Consider the following 17,995-nt stretch of genomic DNA (forward strand, 5'->3'; position numbering starts at 1 on the left):
GGAAATTAAGAGTCTTTGTGGATTGGAGTGGCCTGGGGACTTTACAGTACAACTTGCTGTTTTCAGTGTAGAGAACGCTTGTCCACACGCAGCAGCTTTTGCCACTGCGTACAACAGGGATTGCTATGGTTACACTGGCCTCACGTCATTTGTGTGCATGACAGCATACAATGAGATAAAATCAGTGGGGACCTACATGAAAGAACAACTTTTTCCTTTGGGGCCAACTCCCCCTTCCCAAGAGTCCAGTAAGCAATCTCAGCCATTAATGAATATCAGGGAGAAAAACAAGACTGGATGCATCGCTCCTCTGTTTTAGAATAGACTACTAATTGTCAAAGCCACACACCTCGGTCGCACAAAACACTAAGAGCTCGGGAAGACAAATAAGAGTTGAATCGGAGCACTACCAAATGAAACGTATGTTTCCTACTGTTTACTGTAACTGTGACAAGATTTTTTACTGGAAACTGTGCAGGGCTGAGACAGCGGGGCTACGTTGACTGTATAAGGCCAAAACCTGACGAAAAAGTCAAGAAACTATTTTTGAACGCATCCACTTATTTGTACTGGGACAGGGGATCTTTTTCAAGTCAAGAAGATGTGCATCAAAGCAATTTGTAAGCCCTGTTTCTTCTCAGAACTGGATGACTACATTCAACACAGGGCTCACGTTCAAATCTACTCTCGGCACTGAGCTTTCCGAACCCCGGCGTGTCTTGTTGTGTCTTTTTGATGCCGAGCCCCTCTGTTTACGTGCCAGAATGATATCATGCCCAATCAAGTGGTGTTTCAAATCCTAATAACGCTGTTGGAAGTGCATTATTTGCATGTACGTGCAACGACTGTAAAAAAGGCTGCCAGAGCGCAAGAGAGAGAGAGAGGAGACAGAGAGAGAGGAGACAGAGAGAGGGAGCGAGAGAGGGAGGAGATAGAAAGCGAGAGAGAGGAGACAGAGGGAGAGAGGAGACACAGAGAGAGAAAGGAGACAGAGAGAGGAAGAGAGAGAGGGAGAGAGAGAGAGAGGAGACAGAAAGAGAGGAGACAGAGAGAGGGAGAGAGAGGAGACAGAGAGAGAGAGGAGACAGAGAGAGAGGAGACAGCAAGAGAGAGAGGAGACAGAGACAGAGCGGGAGAGAGAGAGAGAGAGAGAGAGGAGAGAGATAGAGGAGACAGAGAGAGAGGAGACAGAGAGAAGAGAGAGAGAGGAGACAGAGAGACAGAGAGAGAGAGGAGACAGAGAGAGTAGACAGAGAGGAGACAGAGAGAGAGAGAGAGATGTGGACATGGGGGCGTGAATGGCTGCCTGGATTGGCAGGGTCAAGCAGGGCCCCTTTCTGCCACACAGGGGGAGCTGACCAAAATGTTGGCTTATTTCTTATCTATAGTACTGGAAGATATCTAACTACTATACAGCTAATATGTTCTACAAAGGGTCAATAGGAAGTCTAGGTAAGAATATAGCTCACTCCAACTATGTATTGTATTGCAAAGTAAAGGATTACATGCTGCCTTGTACATTTCTATGGAGGATATACTTAAGAACCAGTCTGAGAAGAGTAGATATGACCTGTAAAAACGGGAGCTTATCTCCTTAGGTATAATCAAACATTGGCAGTTTTGGTAGGTTCCTGCTGGGTTCCAACATCTTGACTGACACAGGGACAAAAACCTTGGTAATATTTGAATTTAATTAATCCAAAACTGGCCTGGGAAAAGACTGAACAGCTCGGGATTATTTTTCAATATGTAACCCAGTTTTTTAGCTCCTGGGAAAAAAAGACCAGTTCTAACTTTGCAAACCTCAGGCAGATTAATCGACAAGGCCCGAACTCCCGGTGTGTGGCTGAGTGAGCCTTTTGTGTCTCTGTTTCTCCAGGGTGGTGTGGTGGGGGGGGGGGGGGGGGGGGGGGGTTCTGAATGCATTGTGCGATACACACACACAGTCACAAACACACACACGCACCTTAACACGAAAACAGTCCTCTGGTTTTTATTTTTTGCTAATTTACAGCTTTCAGGAAGAGAGCGTTTCCCCCCGCTGTCTCTCTCTCTCTCTCTCTCTCCTTCGCACGGCCGAAGGTGAGCTGCCGCAGCCCAGGGAAGCCAGGCAGAAAGAAGCCACTGATGGACAAACACGCCACAGCACCCAGACCTGGCCCCTGCATCTGGCCCCTCTTTAATTTTTATTACACAAGAATAACAATAAGCAGGTCTGCGACCTCCGCCGCGAGATTTTGCCACAGTTTCCCCAACAGTGCAGTGCTGCCGAAGCTCCAAATTTCCATTTTCTGCATGCATATTTAATTGAGTTTTGTCCCAGTGGTGCGGAAATGATTTGTTTTTTGCTCTCTGTTCACTTGACTCCTCTTCGGAGTCACTAACCCTGATTAAGACGTTCCCGTTAATTTCCCAGCGCACACCTTTTTTTTGTGCATTAATGGTTCTGATCGTCTAATTAAAACTTCTCGGCTCGGCTGCTGATCACCGCTCGTTGTGCCTCTGACCTGAAGTTTTAATTGCCGCATCAGAAGCGATAATAATAATTTCGGAGGTTCTGATGATTAAAAACAATGCCATTGCCAACTATTCAAGAGAGCGGGAGAGAGAGAGAGCGAGAGGGAGAGAGAGAGAGAGAGAGAGAGAGAGAGAGAGAGGGGGGGATAGGAGAGAGAGAGAGAGAGAGAGAGAGAGAGAGAGAGAGAGAAGTTTATGTAGGAGGGGATATAGGTGGATGAAGGGGATGTACTGTACCAGAGGGGTTGAGGGGGTGAGGCGGGGATGGGGGATCACAGGGTGATTGCTCTGGGGGAAGAGGAAGAGAGGGGGAGGGCAGACGGAATTTTCCCAGCATTCTTCTCCTCTGGGGTCCTGGCGTAGAAGAAACAGGTTGGTTGGGCTGAGCTTTCCCCACCACCTGATATCTACCACTCACTTATTCAGGCAGTCACTCAGCTAGCCAAGAACGTTACTCACTAGGCAGGTTTGCCAGGCTGTGTTAGAGGGAGTGAGAGAAAATAAAAGATAAAAGGACGTAAAGGAGATGACTTGTATGCACTACTGTCCTCAGCTCATTTTCATAATCCAACAATAGTTAGCCAGCACAAAACACACTTTTGTTCCAAGAGGCAGATACATGGAAAAACTCCATGAGATTTGTCTCCCTTGTCAAACAAAACTATGTGTAAACGGAAAACACAAGGTCTGTGCCTCCCAATGGCCTTTCAAGCAGCACTCACTTAGCAAAAAATTACGCAAAACATTGTGATGACCTTAAAAAGGAAAGGTCGTGCACCAGGAAAACTGCCATGAGCACTAATGTGTCACATTGTCACATTCTGTTCTTTTTTACCAGTGGATTGAAATGGATTTTTTTTCTTGTTTAGATTCCAGTGCAGGATCAATCTTTTACTTCAAAGATACACGCCAGGTCAATACAATAACCACCCAGAGTTTACTAAATGCTATTTTAGAGCAAAATGAACAAAGCACAAGCACATACTAGTCTCACACACACAAACACATGCACTCACACATACACACACAGGACAAAGCTCTCCCTCCCGCCCTGTCTCTCGCTCTTCCTCTCTCTCTTTCTCTTTCTGTCGGTACCGCTCTCTCACAAATCTATTTTATTATTAATCAGTTGGTTGCACATCTGCTTGCTTGCTGTCTTTTTTCTATCAATAAAGCACTTATTGCTTTTAGTCTAGGATGTGACCTTGCATGTTGCATGATGTCTTTTAGGGACTGACCTTGAGGGACCCGTTTGGACTTCACAGCAGCACTACCCCTGGGCTGATATCACACTGCAGCCCCCCAGCCATGCGCCCAATACTCACCCTGTATCGCCAGCCTGCCGCAAACATAAACAAAGACACATACACACATGTATGCACGCAGACAGAAACGCACACACAGAAGCACACACACACACACACCCACCCACACCCACCCACCCACACACACACACACACACACACACACACACACACACACACACACACACACACACACACACACACACACACACACACACACACAAGTCTTGACACACCCACACACTCTCTCGGGAAACAGGACAAGGGATACAGAAAACAATGTATATCTTGAGTGCAAACGGAAGGGGAAAGACGCTGAACTTGGGTGCAATCAGGCAGTAACGTTGCATTTTTGGGAGGACAAATATGCCCCCTGGCTCGATCACAAACGGTAATTACAGACATTTTCTAGAACAAAAAACAGACGAGCCAAACGGTTTATCAGACAAGGAAAATAACGTGGGTGACGTGAGCCATTCTGACAGGCAAGAAGAACCAAAACAGCTAACTTTATATTCAGTTTGCCGCAGAGGGTGATTCCTCAGCTAGTGGCGTAGCAGACTGACATCTACAGTACCTTTCTAAAATTGCACATAACATTTGTCCTAGCAGCCGGCACTGTAGTTTCAAATAAAGACAATTTCTCTGTATTTCAGGTAGCTAGACCACAAATCGGGAGTCTCTAAATAAAAACCAACAACCGAATAAGAAGTCAAAATTAGCGTGGGCGAGGCGACGACTCTGGCTCTCCCTGATGGCGGCAGTGTGTGACGGTTGACACCACGGCGAGCCGCACCGGGGCAGTGTGGGTAATATGCTGGAAGAAGGGGGCTCGAGCTCAGTGCGCCACTTGAGGGCCCTTGAGCTAATATCTGTACAGATTAACTGCTTGAGTTGTATTTTAGTCACGGGGATCTTTTTTTGCTTTTGTTGCAAAGGCTTGTGGGAAGGGAAAGTGTGAGTGTGAGTGTGAGTGTGAGTGTGTGTGTGTGTGTGTGTGTGTGTGTGTGTGGGGAAGCGTGTGGGGGTTAGTGCAGGCTCTTCTCCACGGCGAGGGCACACGGCTGGAGAGGTCGGGAGAGAGGGAGGCCCCCCAGACAGACTGGTGTCTGTCACTCCAAGTCATTATCTTTGGGGATATATTTAATTTACCGGGTTCCGGCACCACACTGCTGAGTAAGTCAGTCTCTTCCCCCTCCCCACCCCTACCACTGCCATCAGGAGGGCCTGTCCTCTAGGGGAAACCCAGCGCAAGACGCTCCATTAGTTATCAATTAAGAGTGCGGAAATCTCCACTGCGGGTGCACGGACATACGCACGCGCACACGCAGATGAGGCCTGGACACCTTCGCTCTCTTTCTCTCACACACCCATTGGACAGGAAGTCGGAGGGGAGAGGGCCTTGTGTGTGTGTGTGTGTGTGTGTGTGTGTGTGTGTGTGTGTGTGTGTGTCCGGGTGGCGCTTTGCTTTTGTCCATGAGGTTAACCTTGATATGAGGCCCTGTCAGGCCAGATAATGTCAATCAATGACAAGGCCTCCAAGATAACCCCCTAATGTGAAACCTAAAAAGCAGGCCTGTTTAGATGTTCAGACATGCCCCCTCTCACACCAGCCATATGAATAACATTACATTGAAATGAGTTGTGGCATTTCTTTAACAAGACTGTTAAGACATTTTGACAGCCTATAAGGCACTTTGCAGCTAAAAAAATAATATGAATAAAGGCCCACACCGAGTGAGCCTGACAAAGCTTCTTCGTTGCATATGGCAGCATTTTAATGGCCGGTACCAACTCAGTGTGAGTGTGGGGGGAGGAGAGAAATGGGAGGTGGTCTTTCTCAAGGAAACGTTACAGCTCCCGGGACGGCTTAATTGATTTCCAAGGTTACTTTTCAAATTTGTTTTTCAGATACAAGGGGCCTCGTTTATGTGAGTGTGTGTATGTGAGTGTTCGAGAGAGAGCAAGTCAATGTTTTTCAAGCAATTTCCTCAAATTCGGCCTACTTCGGATTGTTCACATCAGATTTCCTGCCGATCTCCTTGAGACGAGAGACTGTGAGAGAGGGAGGAGGTGACATTAACCAAAAAGCGTACCTTTCCAGATAGGATGCCTGCGCTGACAACATTGATCCCTGGCCACCATTAAAGCATTTGCTCTGCTTGACAGATTTTTTCTCTTTTGGATTTTAAGTGCGGCGGAATGAATCACAGGTGCCCCCTAAATGTCATCTAGCACAGGTAGCTAGCTAAATATACGATAAGACCTTTACTGTAGCTTTACTGTAGCCTCTATCTGAAAGGCGAAAGCTGTGTAAAAAGAAAGCCTGCGAAAGGTATTTACGCTTTCAGTAAAAAAATAATGTTTTTAAGTTTTTCCCTTCGCATACAGTGCAGTCAAAGATATTTAGGGAAAGATAAATAGCCTTCTTTGTAAGACCATGAGTATCATATTTGGTTGAAGGGAATTGATATTCCTGTCATTTAAGCTCGCCTAAGTCTCTTTTCTGGGCCTCACTAACGAAACACAAAAGTCTGAGCCAGTAGACCAAACACTGGTGGAAAGTCTCATGGTGGAAAATCCCAATCTGGGGCCTGGGGTGTGGATGCAGAGAGCATATTAAAGAGAGACGGGTCCCCTCAGTGAACACTGCAGTATGTTGACTCTTATTTACCTCTGACAGCACGGGGCTGAGGTGAGTGTAGTCACAGCTAGGGTTTGTCAGTTGTTAGAAAGACAACAGGGTTCGATAGTGTACGTTTCAGTCGGCAGGGAGAGAGAGAGAGAGAGAGAGAGAGAGAGAGAGAGAGAGAGAGAGTCTGAGGTGGCTGCAGGCCCTTAGACAACATGGTACCCTCCAATCACATTGCTCCTCTGACTACTGGCTGTAGGTCACGTCACAGGCTCTGACACACACACTCTCAAATATGTACAGTGACACTTCTACACACATGAAACATGTTTACACAGTTCAGCTCAAATGGGTAGAGTAAAACAATTCAACAACACAACATGCTGTATAGTTAAACACAGGTTAAAACTAAACTAGAGGTGGAAGTAAAGGAAGAACTAAATGTTTCTATTTCACCTAAAACAGAAAAGTCATGTCTTTGAGAGTTTTGTTGAAAGAACAATGTGTCTTGGTTGGATTTGAAAGTCGCATTGAAACAAAAAGTGACTGTGAAACCATGAGGCGGGTATAAAGCTGCTTTACAGAGAAAAAGAGCCTTCTATTTTGGTCCAAGACACAGAATAGGCTACAAAAGGAAGTGTTGCTAGCTGACTCAAACAAATAATATGCTTTTGATAAAAACCACAACAACTCCTTTTGCATTCTACACCAAAACCCACCTGGTTTCCTGAATTTTCTCAACATCATCTGCTTCTTTCACCAGAAACAACTGCCAAAATGTCAAGCATCAAACACATAGGTCTTGAGAAAGGATAGTGTTGTTGGTTGTAACGTAATGTTGAATAAATAATTATAGATACAAAAAAAAAGTAAAACACCACAAAACTGAACATTGAAGCTTGCATGTTTGAATGCTATACAGCTGCCCATTTTACATTTCTGCAGCATTAATATTCCTCTTATTATTATTTTAAAGTGAAAACGGATACTCCGTTGAAGTGCAAATCTGATGAATTACGGTAGCAGATTGCTGTTATTAATTATTAAAGCCTATTTTATAAATATTCAGGTCTGTCATGCATCTAATAATGAACGCTTTAGAGAAGGTTACTTCCCGTGCGTATCCTAACGTGTCAGAAATATCACTTTTAATCACACTCATGTCAGGTGGCAGGGTACAGGTCGGAACTCTGTTAAAAAAGAACCGAATTGCTTGCCTAGGACCTCCACTGTGCTCATCCACAGCTTTACGTTACTGTTGCTTCACGCCATTCAGTACCATAGGTACTGTAGTCGCTCTACCCTGTCTAAAGTGGTGTCAAACTAGTACTTCTAACTTCCTGCAGGATTCTCACCGGCATCTGTAATTTGAATGGCGAATAATGCATCAACGCCCGCTCTACCTTCTGGACACACCTAGTCCCAGCGCTAGGGGAGCCATATGGTGCCTTGATGCATATTCATAACCTTTCTCAGTGTGTCGGGATGCAGCCAGGCTTTAACAAGTGCCTCGCAAACTTCAAATAGAAGACGAAAAGAAAGAGAGAAGAAAGAAAAAGCCAAAGAAGTTGGCCCGTGCTCCCTTTTCTTCTTTCTTCCCCCCTCTCTGGAAGAGAGGAAGATGAGTATGGGTGCTGATAGCTGATCCCAGCACAGTTGCGTTGTGTGGAAGGAGGGCGAGGACGTACTGGAGCGCTCGGAGAGTGTCTTACAGTGGCAGGGAGAGGCGGGGGTGACAGCCGGGTGGGTAAACTGTGTTGTCAGGTGGGCTTGACAGTCTTACCAGCAGGGTAAATATCAGAGGCACCCTATCTCCACTCACACACACACACACACATACACACACACACACACACACACACACACACACACACACACACACGCACACACGCACGCACGCACGCACGCACACGCACGCACAGAGAGAGAGAAACGCTCTGCACGCTCTAATATTAACACTGTCAGAGCTGCAATACTACCCCATTATTATCTGTGCACAGGGCCCTCTCTGTAAGCTTGCCTCACTGTCCTCTCCCATGCTCCTCCATGGAGGTAGCAATTACTAAAGCTAACATCTCTGGTGCTCTCCACTTTTCCTCCTGCACCCCCCTCCCTCCATTATTTTCCTCCTTCTTGTGCGATACACACTCTAATGCCGTGCCAGTCAGTTTACCAGCCAGTGACACAGTTGACGGTGTGCCAGCGATTAAGTGGCATTTTATCAAATTAGTTTGGTACCCAGCTGATGTGTAATAAAGGTACAGTAGGATCCCACAGGTCCACAGACATCAATCCCCGGGGTCTCCGCCAAACTGTGGAGCCGGTAAGCATGGCCCGGAGTTACCTCACCTAGGAGCCATTCGCTCAATGCTCCAAAACACAGACATATCAACTACGGGTCATATTAAATATTATATAATGAACATTTTGATTTTAAACTATTTCAACATTATAAATGATTTCTTATGTGTTGATATCTAGGCCTATACTTCAATTGATTATTTTCCAAATGTTGTCAAAATGCAACTGACTCTGTGTGTACACGGTTAATGTAATCGGTTGAGATGAGAGGAGTGCTGCCTTCTTGGATGGCATTTTCATTACTAACAATGTTCATTTTTTTTCTCCCCTGTTGGAACCCGCGTCTTTATCAAAGGTGATGGCTTGCTTGGGCTCATTTTCTCAAACGTCTTCTTCCCCGAGCGCATTTCCCAAGCCGCTCTCCGGCGAGTGTCAGTCATAAGAAAGATTTGATGGTGAGATCAAAAAGAGAAGGACAGTGCGGAGGAGAGGAGGAGAGGAGGAGAGTGAGACAGAAAGGGATCTGCCTCCCCGTGCCGCTGAGGAGGGGGATTTCTCCAAGCAAGCCCCTGTTTTCAGACGCAAATACAACAAAACACGAGGAGCCGCCACGAGACATCAAAATGTGCGATGTTGACTTTAAAGAGGCCTTCAGATGCATGAGGAGTTGTCAGTGTCAGCTCTTGCCAACCAGTGGGACTAACGGCTGAGAACAGAAGATACAGGCAGAGAAGATCATAACCAATTCAGCAGCTCGGCGAAAAACTATGTCTCTTCCAACCTGTCGATCAGCACGAGATCAGTAAACATTTCTATTGTCCTCTGAATTTCTCCGCTCCTATGATTTCAACTTATATTCAGGAAGACTGTCAGGAAGACAGGCCTAAATAGCAACTGGCAGCTAAGCATATGTTTCTCAACTGTCTCCCCCACTCCATGGACTGGGGCCTTCAACAGGTGCCTAGAAAACTAGGCTCTCAACTCAACTTTGCTTCATACAAAGAGATCTTCATTGAGAGATATCAAAGATTTTCTTCTGGCTTTTTTAGGTCTGAGCTGGGTCACGACATGTAAAGACGACGTCCATATTTCTCCTGTGTTGTCACGTTCATTCCCTGAGCATTAGGTTCACTTTAAATAGCCTCCAGGAGATTGCATTGGCTCTTGTTCAAATGTGCATTTTCTCCAAAAAACCTGGTCCACAAGTGGGGCCAAAGATATCACAGGAGCAACAGAAGGCCAACTGTTGAGACGATAGTAGTCAGAGAGATTCTGCACCTCAGCATCCCTTACTAATCAGGTGAGAGAGAGAGAGAGAGAGAGAGAGAGAGAGAGAGAGAGAGAGAGGGGGAGACAGACAGAAAAATACAAACAAGCTCCGCTCTGCTATTTGAGTTTAGTTAGCCAGAGAGTTAGCGGGATGAGTTATGGTTAGCTAAGAGCCGAGGGACGCTGTATTTATGGGGGGACTGAGTGAGTGTTAAATCCCTGGTAAGAAATAAAGTTGTCCGTGAGTGAACTGGGGGAAACATTTCACTCAGTCTAAAAGGTGGCTTGAAAAAATAAAAGACATCCCTCTTCCTAGGTAAGCACTTTTCCTTACTCCACAAAAGGAAGAATAAAAAAAAATAAAAAATCTAACTGTAGAGCACATTCAAGTGGCCTGAATCTTTAAACAGTACTTGAATAGTAGCATATTTCCCCAAGTAGATAATATCTGGGGGATTCAAGAGCCAAAAGGAGGAAAGGGCCTGATTCCTCTGAAATTGCATGCAGGTTTTGTGACGGATTGTAGCTATGCAGCTTTCTACACATCAATAGGAGCACACTTGTTGCAGGACAGTAGTTCATCCAAAAGCTTTGTAGCACTGTAGTTGACCGGTACACCAAAAATGGAATGGTTTTAGTTTGAAGCAAATTGCTCAGAAACAGGTATTAAAAAGTGAAAATTAGGTAAAATTGTCAAATGAGAAAGGACCAAAATGAGACTTCTGTTCAATAGAGTAGCCTTAGAGATCGGTCTTCACACACATACTTCACCTCAAACTTCTAGCCCACCCTGGCTCACCAGTAGTAACAACAATTATTACTTAAAAGGCTGTATTTTTGCATTAACTTAAAAGGCTTTATGCTTTTCCTTCCAGTCTGTGCGGCCTCACTTCCCCTAAGTATTTCTATAACTCACCAGTTACTGTTAACATGTACTCCACAATTCAGTCATCAACCTCCTACCGGGTCAGAGTGAAAACAGAGGGGGAAATATCTGCTTAGTAAAATCTCACACACACACACACACACACACACACACACACACACACACACACACACACACACACACACACACACACACACACACACACACACACACACACAAGCTGCAACCATAGTAGTCCTCCTGGGATGCAAGAACGGTTGCCACATCGCCACGGTAACGCAAGACAAATTAAATAGTGTGACTTCACCTTCAGCCTGTTTGCTTTGTTATCAAAACAAATAAACAACCATTGGGAAAATAAAAGCCAACAAACTTCTGTCTCTTGTTTCTTTTCTGAGGGCCTCGTCGAGTGAGGGCCTCGTCGAGGGATGTCAGGCCCATGTAGTGTGTGTGTAAAGAGAGAGAGGGAAAGAGAGAAAGAGAGAGAAAGCGACAGAGAGAGAGGGGGAGAGAGAGGGGGAGAAGGAGGAAAGAAAGAGAGAGAGAGAGAGAGAGAGAGAGAGAGAGAGGAGAACGAGAGGGCCACATGCAAATCTGTTTAGGTTCACAGACCCAGTATTTATTTAACCAAAAGAGGAACATTTTATTGTACTAGAGGAGGATATACTTGTCTGCAGGGACAGAAAGAAAGGAGTCCTTCACCCTCTCCACAGACACTGTTTGCACCCGAAGCTGTAGAAAATCCCTCCGCTGACAAACTTTCCTCCGTACATCAGTAAACACAGTGATACATCTAGCCCAACAGCACAAGTCACTCACTTTAGCTCAGCAAACATTGTCGCGAAATTCTAGATTTTTTTGTTATTGTGTCCCAACAGCCTGTGAATGTTGCTGAAAACTGCAAACATTCTATCATTATTAATGAATGTAAATGATAACCATTGGCTATGTAAACTGTATGTAATCCTTTAAAAAGTTAAACAGTGTAATCTAGTTAGAAGTACACCTGTGGAATACAGAGGTAACACTGACTAAACATCAAACATCTATCCCCAAAAATATTTGAACCCAGTCACATTCCATAACTTCAATCACTTTTGGCCAATTCTGAAAATACTCTTTGTTGGTGAAATATACAGGTCTTACATAGTCTAACTTATACATTAAGAATCTTTACAACTTGAAAACAAATATACACACACACGCGCACGCGCGCACACGCACCCTCCCCCCTCCCGTCACTACACATGAGTGCCTCACACTGACAGCCACCAGTACCAGCCTGTGTACCTCAACGTATCTTTACCCCCAGTGTCTGTGAGAGAGTGTTGTGTGTGAGAGAGAAAGAGAGAGAGTGTCTTACCTGGCAGGAGACCTGGCAGGAGACCGCCCTCTGTGTTATGTCTCACCTCTCCCTCCTGCTCTGGAAGAATTCTCTCCACAAAGCAAGGCATTTTCCCTCCTTCTCCTCAACCGGCTCAATGCCTGCATGGGCTGTACTCTCTCACTCCCCTCTCTCTTTCTCTATCTTCCTCTCTCACACTCTCTCTGTCTCTCTCTCGCTCTCATTCCCCTCTCCACCTTCCCCTCCCCCTCCCCCTCCCTCCCTCAGCACAGATGTCAAGGCTGTGCGAGTTTACCCACTTAACCAGTAGGGGTCCTTCACCACCCTCTCCACCCCACAGTTACAGTGGGAAAAGCAGGCCCAGGGAAGAGAGAGGAGCCACTTAACCAGCGTCATCTTGTCACTGCTTACAATGAGAGCCTGTGCCGTGCAGAGTATGTGTGTGTGTGTGTGTGTGTGTGTGTGTGTGTGTGTGTGTGTGTGTGTGTGTGTGGCAGGTGGGTAGTGGGTGGTGAACTCATGGCCTGCTCCCTGGCCCTGTTCAGCCCTATTTGGCCCGGCTCAGTCCTGGCACAGCCCCCATAGTGGTGTGTGTGTGTGTGTGTGTGTGTGTGTGTGTGTGTGTGTGTGTGTGTGTGTGTGTGTGTGTGTGTGTGTGTGTGTGTGTGTGTGTGTGTGTGATGGCACAGATTGAGTTACACTGTATCAGTGAGAGCCAACAGCCGGAGGAGGGAGGAAGCAGGCAGGCGCGCGCGCGCACACACACACACACACACACACACACACACACACACACAGAAACACAGGCTCACAGCGACTACTGCTGCTACGGCTGTTGTTGATACTGATCACATGTGCCACACACACACACAAACACACAAACAGACACACACACACACACACACACACCCTCTCCCCTACAGTGAAAGTTGACGTCTATCAGGTCTCACGTTTCAGGTCTCAATCAATTTTTTGTCCCCGGGAGATTGATTTAGGAAAAAAACACAGAAAAGAAAACACCCTTCATTGACACAGGCCCGCTAAATCTGAAAGCTCTCTGTAATTCTACAGTGGGGAATTTCTAGTTTCTCTCTTACTTGTGGGGCACTTCTAGCACTGGGAGAATATTAGGTGGCCCACTAGAGAATGCCAAATCCCCAGTACTCACTCATTACAATGAGGGCTGCTGTTGCTTTGCTACAGAAAAGCAAGAGACAAAGTAAACTACAAGAAAGTCAAAGTCTGGAATGAACAATCTTAGGCCCAAATTAAAGCGATAGTTCACAGAAAAAAACTATCTTTTAGTATTTTGTTAATTAGTCCACTGTTAATAAAATCCCAAAACATGGTACGTCAGCAGTCAAGTTTTCAAGAAAGAGAAAAAACTGTGATGATGATACTTTTTTGGGAACTATTCCCAACACCAAGCACTGGACTAAAACTGACCATTAACATAAGTCTAAAACTAAAAAGATAAGTTAGACACGCTATTGTTAATCGACGTGCTTGCAATTGAACCATAAACAAGGCCCTTAATGATATGATGTGAGACGAACGATGTCCTATATGAGTGCCAGGCAGTTTATATCTTTAGTGTGATTTCAGCCCAATTCTCATTAAGGGAAGGGACGTTGCTGACAACAACAGAATCTGATCCTACAAGTTTATATGAAATATTGCTCAACTATTTTTACGAGCGTGTATTGAGGCAATACAAAGGTCCCAATTAAGCTCATCTGTCATTCAAATAATGGGGGGGGGGGGGGGGGGGGGATTATCAGCCAAAGCCTTATGATGCAGGCGTCTTTTCTTTTATTGCTCGGGTGGAACAGGATAAGATTATCTGTTGTTAAGATACGATATCCTGGACGACGTGCGGTTGGCATTGTTTAAACAGAGGGTGTATCGCCCTTTATTTGACTCAAACAAACGGTTTTAATGACACAAAAATGGAAGGTAAGCACATTTGACAGACAAGCTTGCGCACCGCCCTTTCAGGGAGTCTCCAATACGTTGACAATGAGCAATTAGAGAAATAGGATGTTAAATAATGGGATACGGATGTTAAACTAAGAGATCGAAGGTCGAGACACTTTTGTTGATAAGGTAATATAGGAGTGAATTTGGTTTGGCACTTTGAAAAGAAAAGAAACACTGTACTTTCAGTAGGCTATCGATCCTTATTGTACATTCAGTAGGCTATCGATCCTTATTGTACATTCAGGAGACTATCGATCCTTATTGTACATTCAGTAGGCTATCGATCCTTTTCGTACTTTCAGGAGACTATCGATCCTTATTGTACATTCAGTAGGCTATCGATCCTTATTGTACATTCAGGAGACTATCGATCCTTATTGTACATTCAGTAGGCTATCGATCCTTATTGTACATTCAGTAGGCTATCAATCCTTATTGTACATTCAGTAGGCTATCGATCCTTATCGTACTTTCAGGAGACTATCGATCCTTATTGTACTTTCAGTAGGCTATCGATCCTTATTGTACATTCAGTAGGCTATCAATCCTTATTGTACATTCAGGAGACTATCGATCCTTATTGTATATTCAGTAGGCTATCGATCCTTATCGTACTTTCAGTAGGCTATCGATCCTTATCGTACTTTCAGGAGACTATCGATCCTTATCGTACTTTCAGGAGACTATCGATCCTTATTGTACATTCAGTAGGCTATCAATCCTTATTGTATATTCAGTAGGCTATCGATCCTTATCGTACTTTCAGGAGACTATCGATCCTTATCGTACTTTCAGGAGACTATTGATCCTTATCGTACTTTCAGGAGACTATCGATCCTTATCATTGTTTGCGTTTGAATTACCGGTTGCAACAGACAAATAAGTTGCAACCCTCCTGCTTAAATAGAGAAAGCAACAACAACCAAACAACAATGTTTTCAAATAAATAAAATGCCACCATAGTCATCTCATGATTCTCCCTGTAACAAGTGAACAGAGTGAAAAGGCACCTAAAACATACCTTCCATAGACTAGAATGAAGTCCCTCCACACCCACTCCTTTCCCTTGACACCCCCTCCCTGGCTGCTCTGTCTTCAATAATAAAAAACCCTGTTTGACTCTCTGTGTTTTACCGTTGTCTTTCCCTTTTAATAAACAGACACCTCTCCTGCCATTATGCAAGGATGGTTGCATTCCCCTTAAATGGCTCTTTTGACAACTGATCTGTAAATACAGCCAAATCTGCAACTTCCCCTTTTCTCCCCCTCTCTCTCTCTTTCTCCTATGCTCTGTCTCTCCCTTGCCTCCCTCTTGCCAGCAACCCGGACCCAACAGCCACACACAAACACAGACACACACAATGCCCCCACCTCAGTGAAGCTCTATCTGACACCTTCCCACCCCCCCTGGCCCCCACCCCACCAAAACACACACACACTCCCCCCCACCAACTCCATTCCCCCTGCCACTATAAAAATACAAATATGCAATAACTCAGGCTGCACTGCCACGCAGCCTCCATCTTGCCCTGTACCGGGGGTTGAGAGGGGGGGGGGGGGGGGGGGGCTCTCAGGAAGGTCACCAACAAATGGTTTTCCGATTCACTGCCCATGAAATAATTTTGTGTATTAAAACCTGAATCTGCACTTTCTGGCCTGAAAGCTTTTCTAATTATTCCCGTGTCCTTGGGACAGACACAGATCCTTCACACGCGGGAGGGGAAACAAGCTATGGACCGACCACTACAGCCACAAACATCCCCCCTCTCCCTCCGTCTCTCCATTCGCCCCCTCCCTCCCTCTCTCCTCTGCTCTCCTCTCTCCTCTTTACAGCTATCCCCCCAATCTGTTTTCAAAGCGTGTCTGTCCTTTATTAAATTGTTTTCTTTTCCACATTATCAGTTGCCATGGAGACCTCATCTCTCGGATTATTTGAATTTCATTATATCTATTGATTTGGGAGCATTTCATCTTTTTTATTGTTTTTCTGTCAATTTTCGAAACGAATAACCATCTAATTTGCGTCAGCGCTGATTACGTTCGTCCCTCAATAGAGGTCGGCAGCTGCGCCGGGGAAACAAATCAATGAAAAAACATCATAAAACTCGAAAGTACAATCAACCAGGATATGGGTGACATTCCGTGGTTGCTGAAACGAAGTCATCAAAAAATATATACTTTTTTCCCTCTGCATGTGTGAGTGTGCTGAGGAGGACACATACAATGCCTTCAGAACGTATTCTTACCTCTTGACTTATTCTACATTTTGTTCTGTTACAGCCTGAATTCAAAATGGATTCAATTGTTGTTGTTTTCTCACCCATCTAAACACAATACTCCAAAGTGAAAATGTATTATCTGAAATTATTGCTTTTTTAAATGTATTTTTATAGAAAAATGTTCAATTCATATAAGTATTCACACCCCTGACTCAATACTTTGTAGAAGCACCTTTGGCAGCGATTACAGCTGTGAGTCTTTCTAGGTAAGTCTCTAACAGCTTTCCACACCTGGATTGTGCAACATTTTCCCATAATTACTTTCAAAATCCTTCAAGCTCTGTCAAATTGGTTGTTGATCATTGCTAGACAACCATTTTCAGGTTTTGCCATAGATTTTTAAGTATATTTAAGTCAAAACTATAACTTGGCCACTCAGGAACATTCACTGTCTTCTTAGTAAGCAACTCCAGTGTAGATTTGGCATTGTGTTTTAGGTTATTGTCCTGCTGAAAGGTGAATTAATCTCCCAGTGTCTGGTGGAAAGCAGACTGAACCAGGTTTTCCTCCAGGATTTTGCCTGTGCTTAGCTCCATTCCATGTATTTTTTATCCTGAAAAACTCCCCAGTCCTTAACGATTACAAGCATACCCATAACATGATGCAGCCACCACTATGCTTGAAAATATGGAGAATGGTACTCAGTAATGTGTTGTATTTGCCCCAAACATAACCCTTTGTATAAATTAAGTTAATTGCTTTAACACATTTGTTTAAGTTCTACTTAAGTGCCTTGTTACAAACAGGATGCATGTTTTTGGCTTCCTTCTTTTCACTCTGTCAATTAGGTTGGTATTGTGGAGTAACTATAATGTTGCTGATCCATCCTAAGTTTTCTTCTATCACAGCCATTAAACTCTGTTTTAAAGTCACCATTGACCTCATGGTGAAATCCCTGAGCTGTTTCCTTCCTCTCCGGCAACTGAGTTAGGAAGGATGCCTGTATCTTGCAGCGACTGAGTGTATTGATACACCATCCAAAGTGTAATTAATAACTTCACCATGCTCAAAGGGATATTCAATGTCTGCTTTTTAATAAAAAAAATTACCCATCTACCAAATATTTATTTTTTTACCCATCTACCAATAGGTGTCCTTCTTTTCGAGCCGTTGGAAAACATTCCTGGTCTATGGTTGAATCTGTGTTTGAAATTCACTGCTTGACTGAGGGACCTTACAGATAATTGTATGTGTGGGGTACAAAGATGAGGTAGTCACTAAAAAATCATGTTAAACACTATTATTGCAAACAGACTGTGTCCGTGCAACTTGTTATGTGACTTGTTAAGCAAATGTTTACTCCTGAACTTTTTTAGGCTTGCCTTAATAAAGGGGTTGAATACTTATTGACTCAATACATTTCAGCTTTTCATTTTTAATTCATTTGGAAAAACACAATTCCACTTTGACATTATTGGGTATTGTGTTTAGGGCAGTGACAAAATAAATTTCAATTTAATGAATAAAAAAATTCAGGCGGTA

General features: G+C 44.4%; 1 protein-coding gene across 21 annotated transcripts in view; it reads right to left on the minus strand.

The window, feature by feature from the left end:
* casz1 (castor zinc finger 1) overlaps positions 1-17,995 on the minus strand; it is a 260,657-nt gene that overhangs the window by 46,065 nt on the left and 196,597 nt on the right. For 6 of the 21 annotated variants that reach the window (XM_090184574.1, XM_090184579.1, XM_090184565.1 and 3 more), the window contains exon 1: positions 12,273-12,668. The exons of the other annotated variants lie outside the window; for them this stretch is intronic. In XM_090184574.1, the coding sequence (XP_090040700.1) occupies positions 12,273-12,363 (91 nt within the window). In that variant the 5' untranslated portion in view covers positions 12,364-12,668. Of the gene's footprint in view, positions 1-12,272; positions 12,669-17,995 lie in introns of those variants that run through there. 21 annotated transcript variants of the gene reach the window in all.

Source organism: Oncorhynchus mykiss, chromosome 9 (genome assembly GCF_057628025.1).
Source record: "Oncorhynchus mykiss isolate SJ-2025 chromosome 9, ASM5762802v1, whole genome shotgun sequence".
NCBI lineage: Eukaryota > Metazoa > Chordata > Actinopteri > Salmoniformes > Salmonidae > Oncorhynchus > Oncorhynchus mykiss.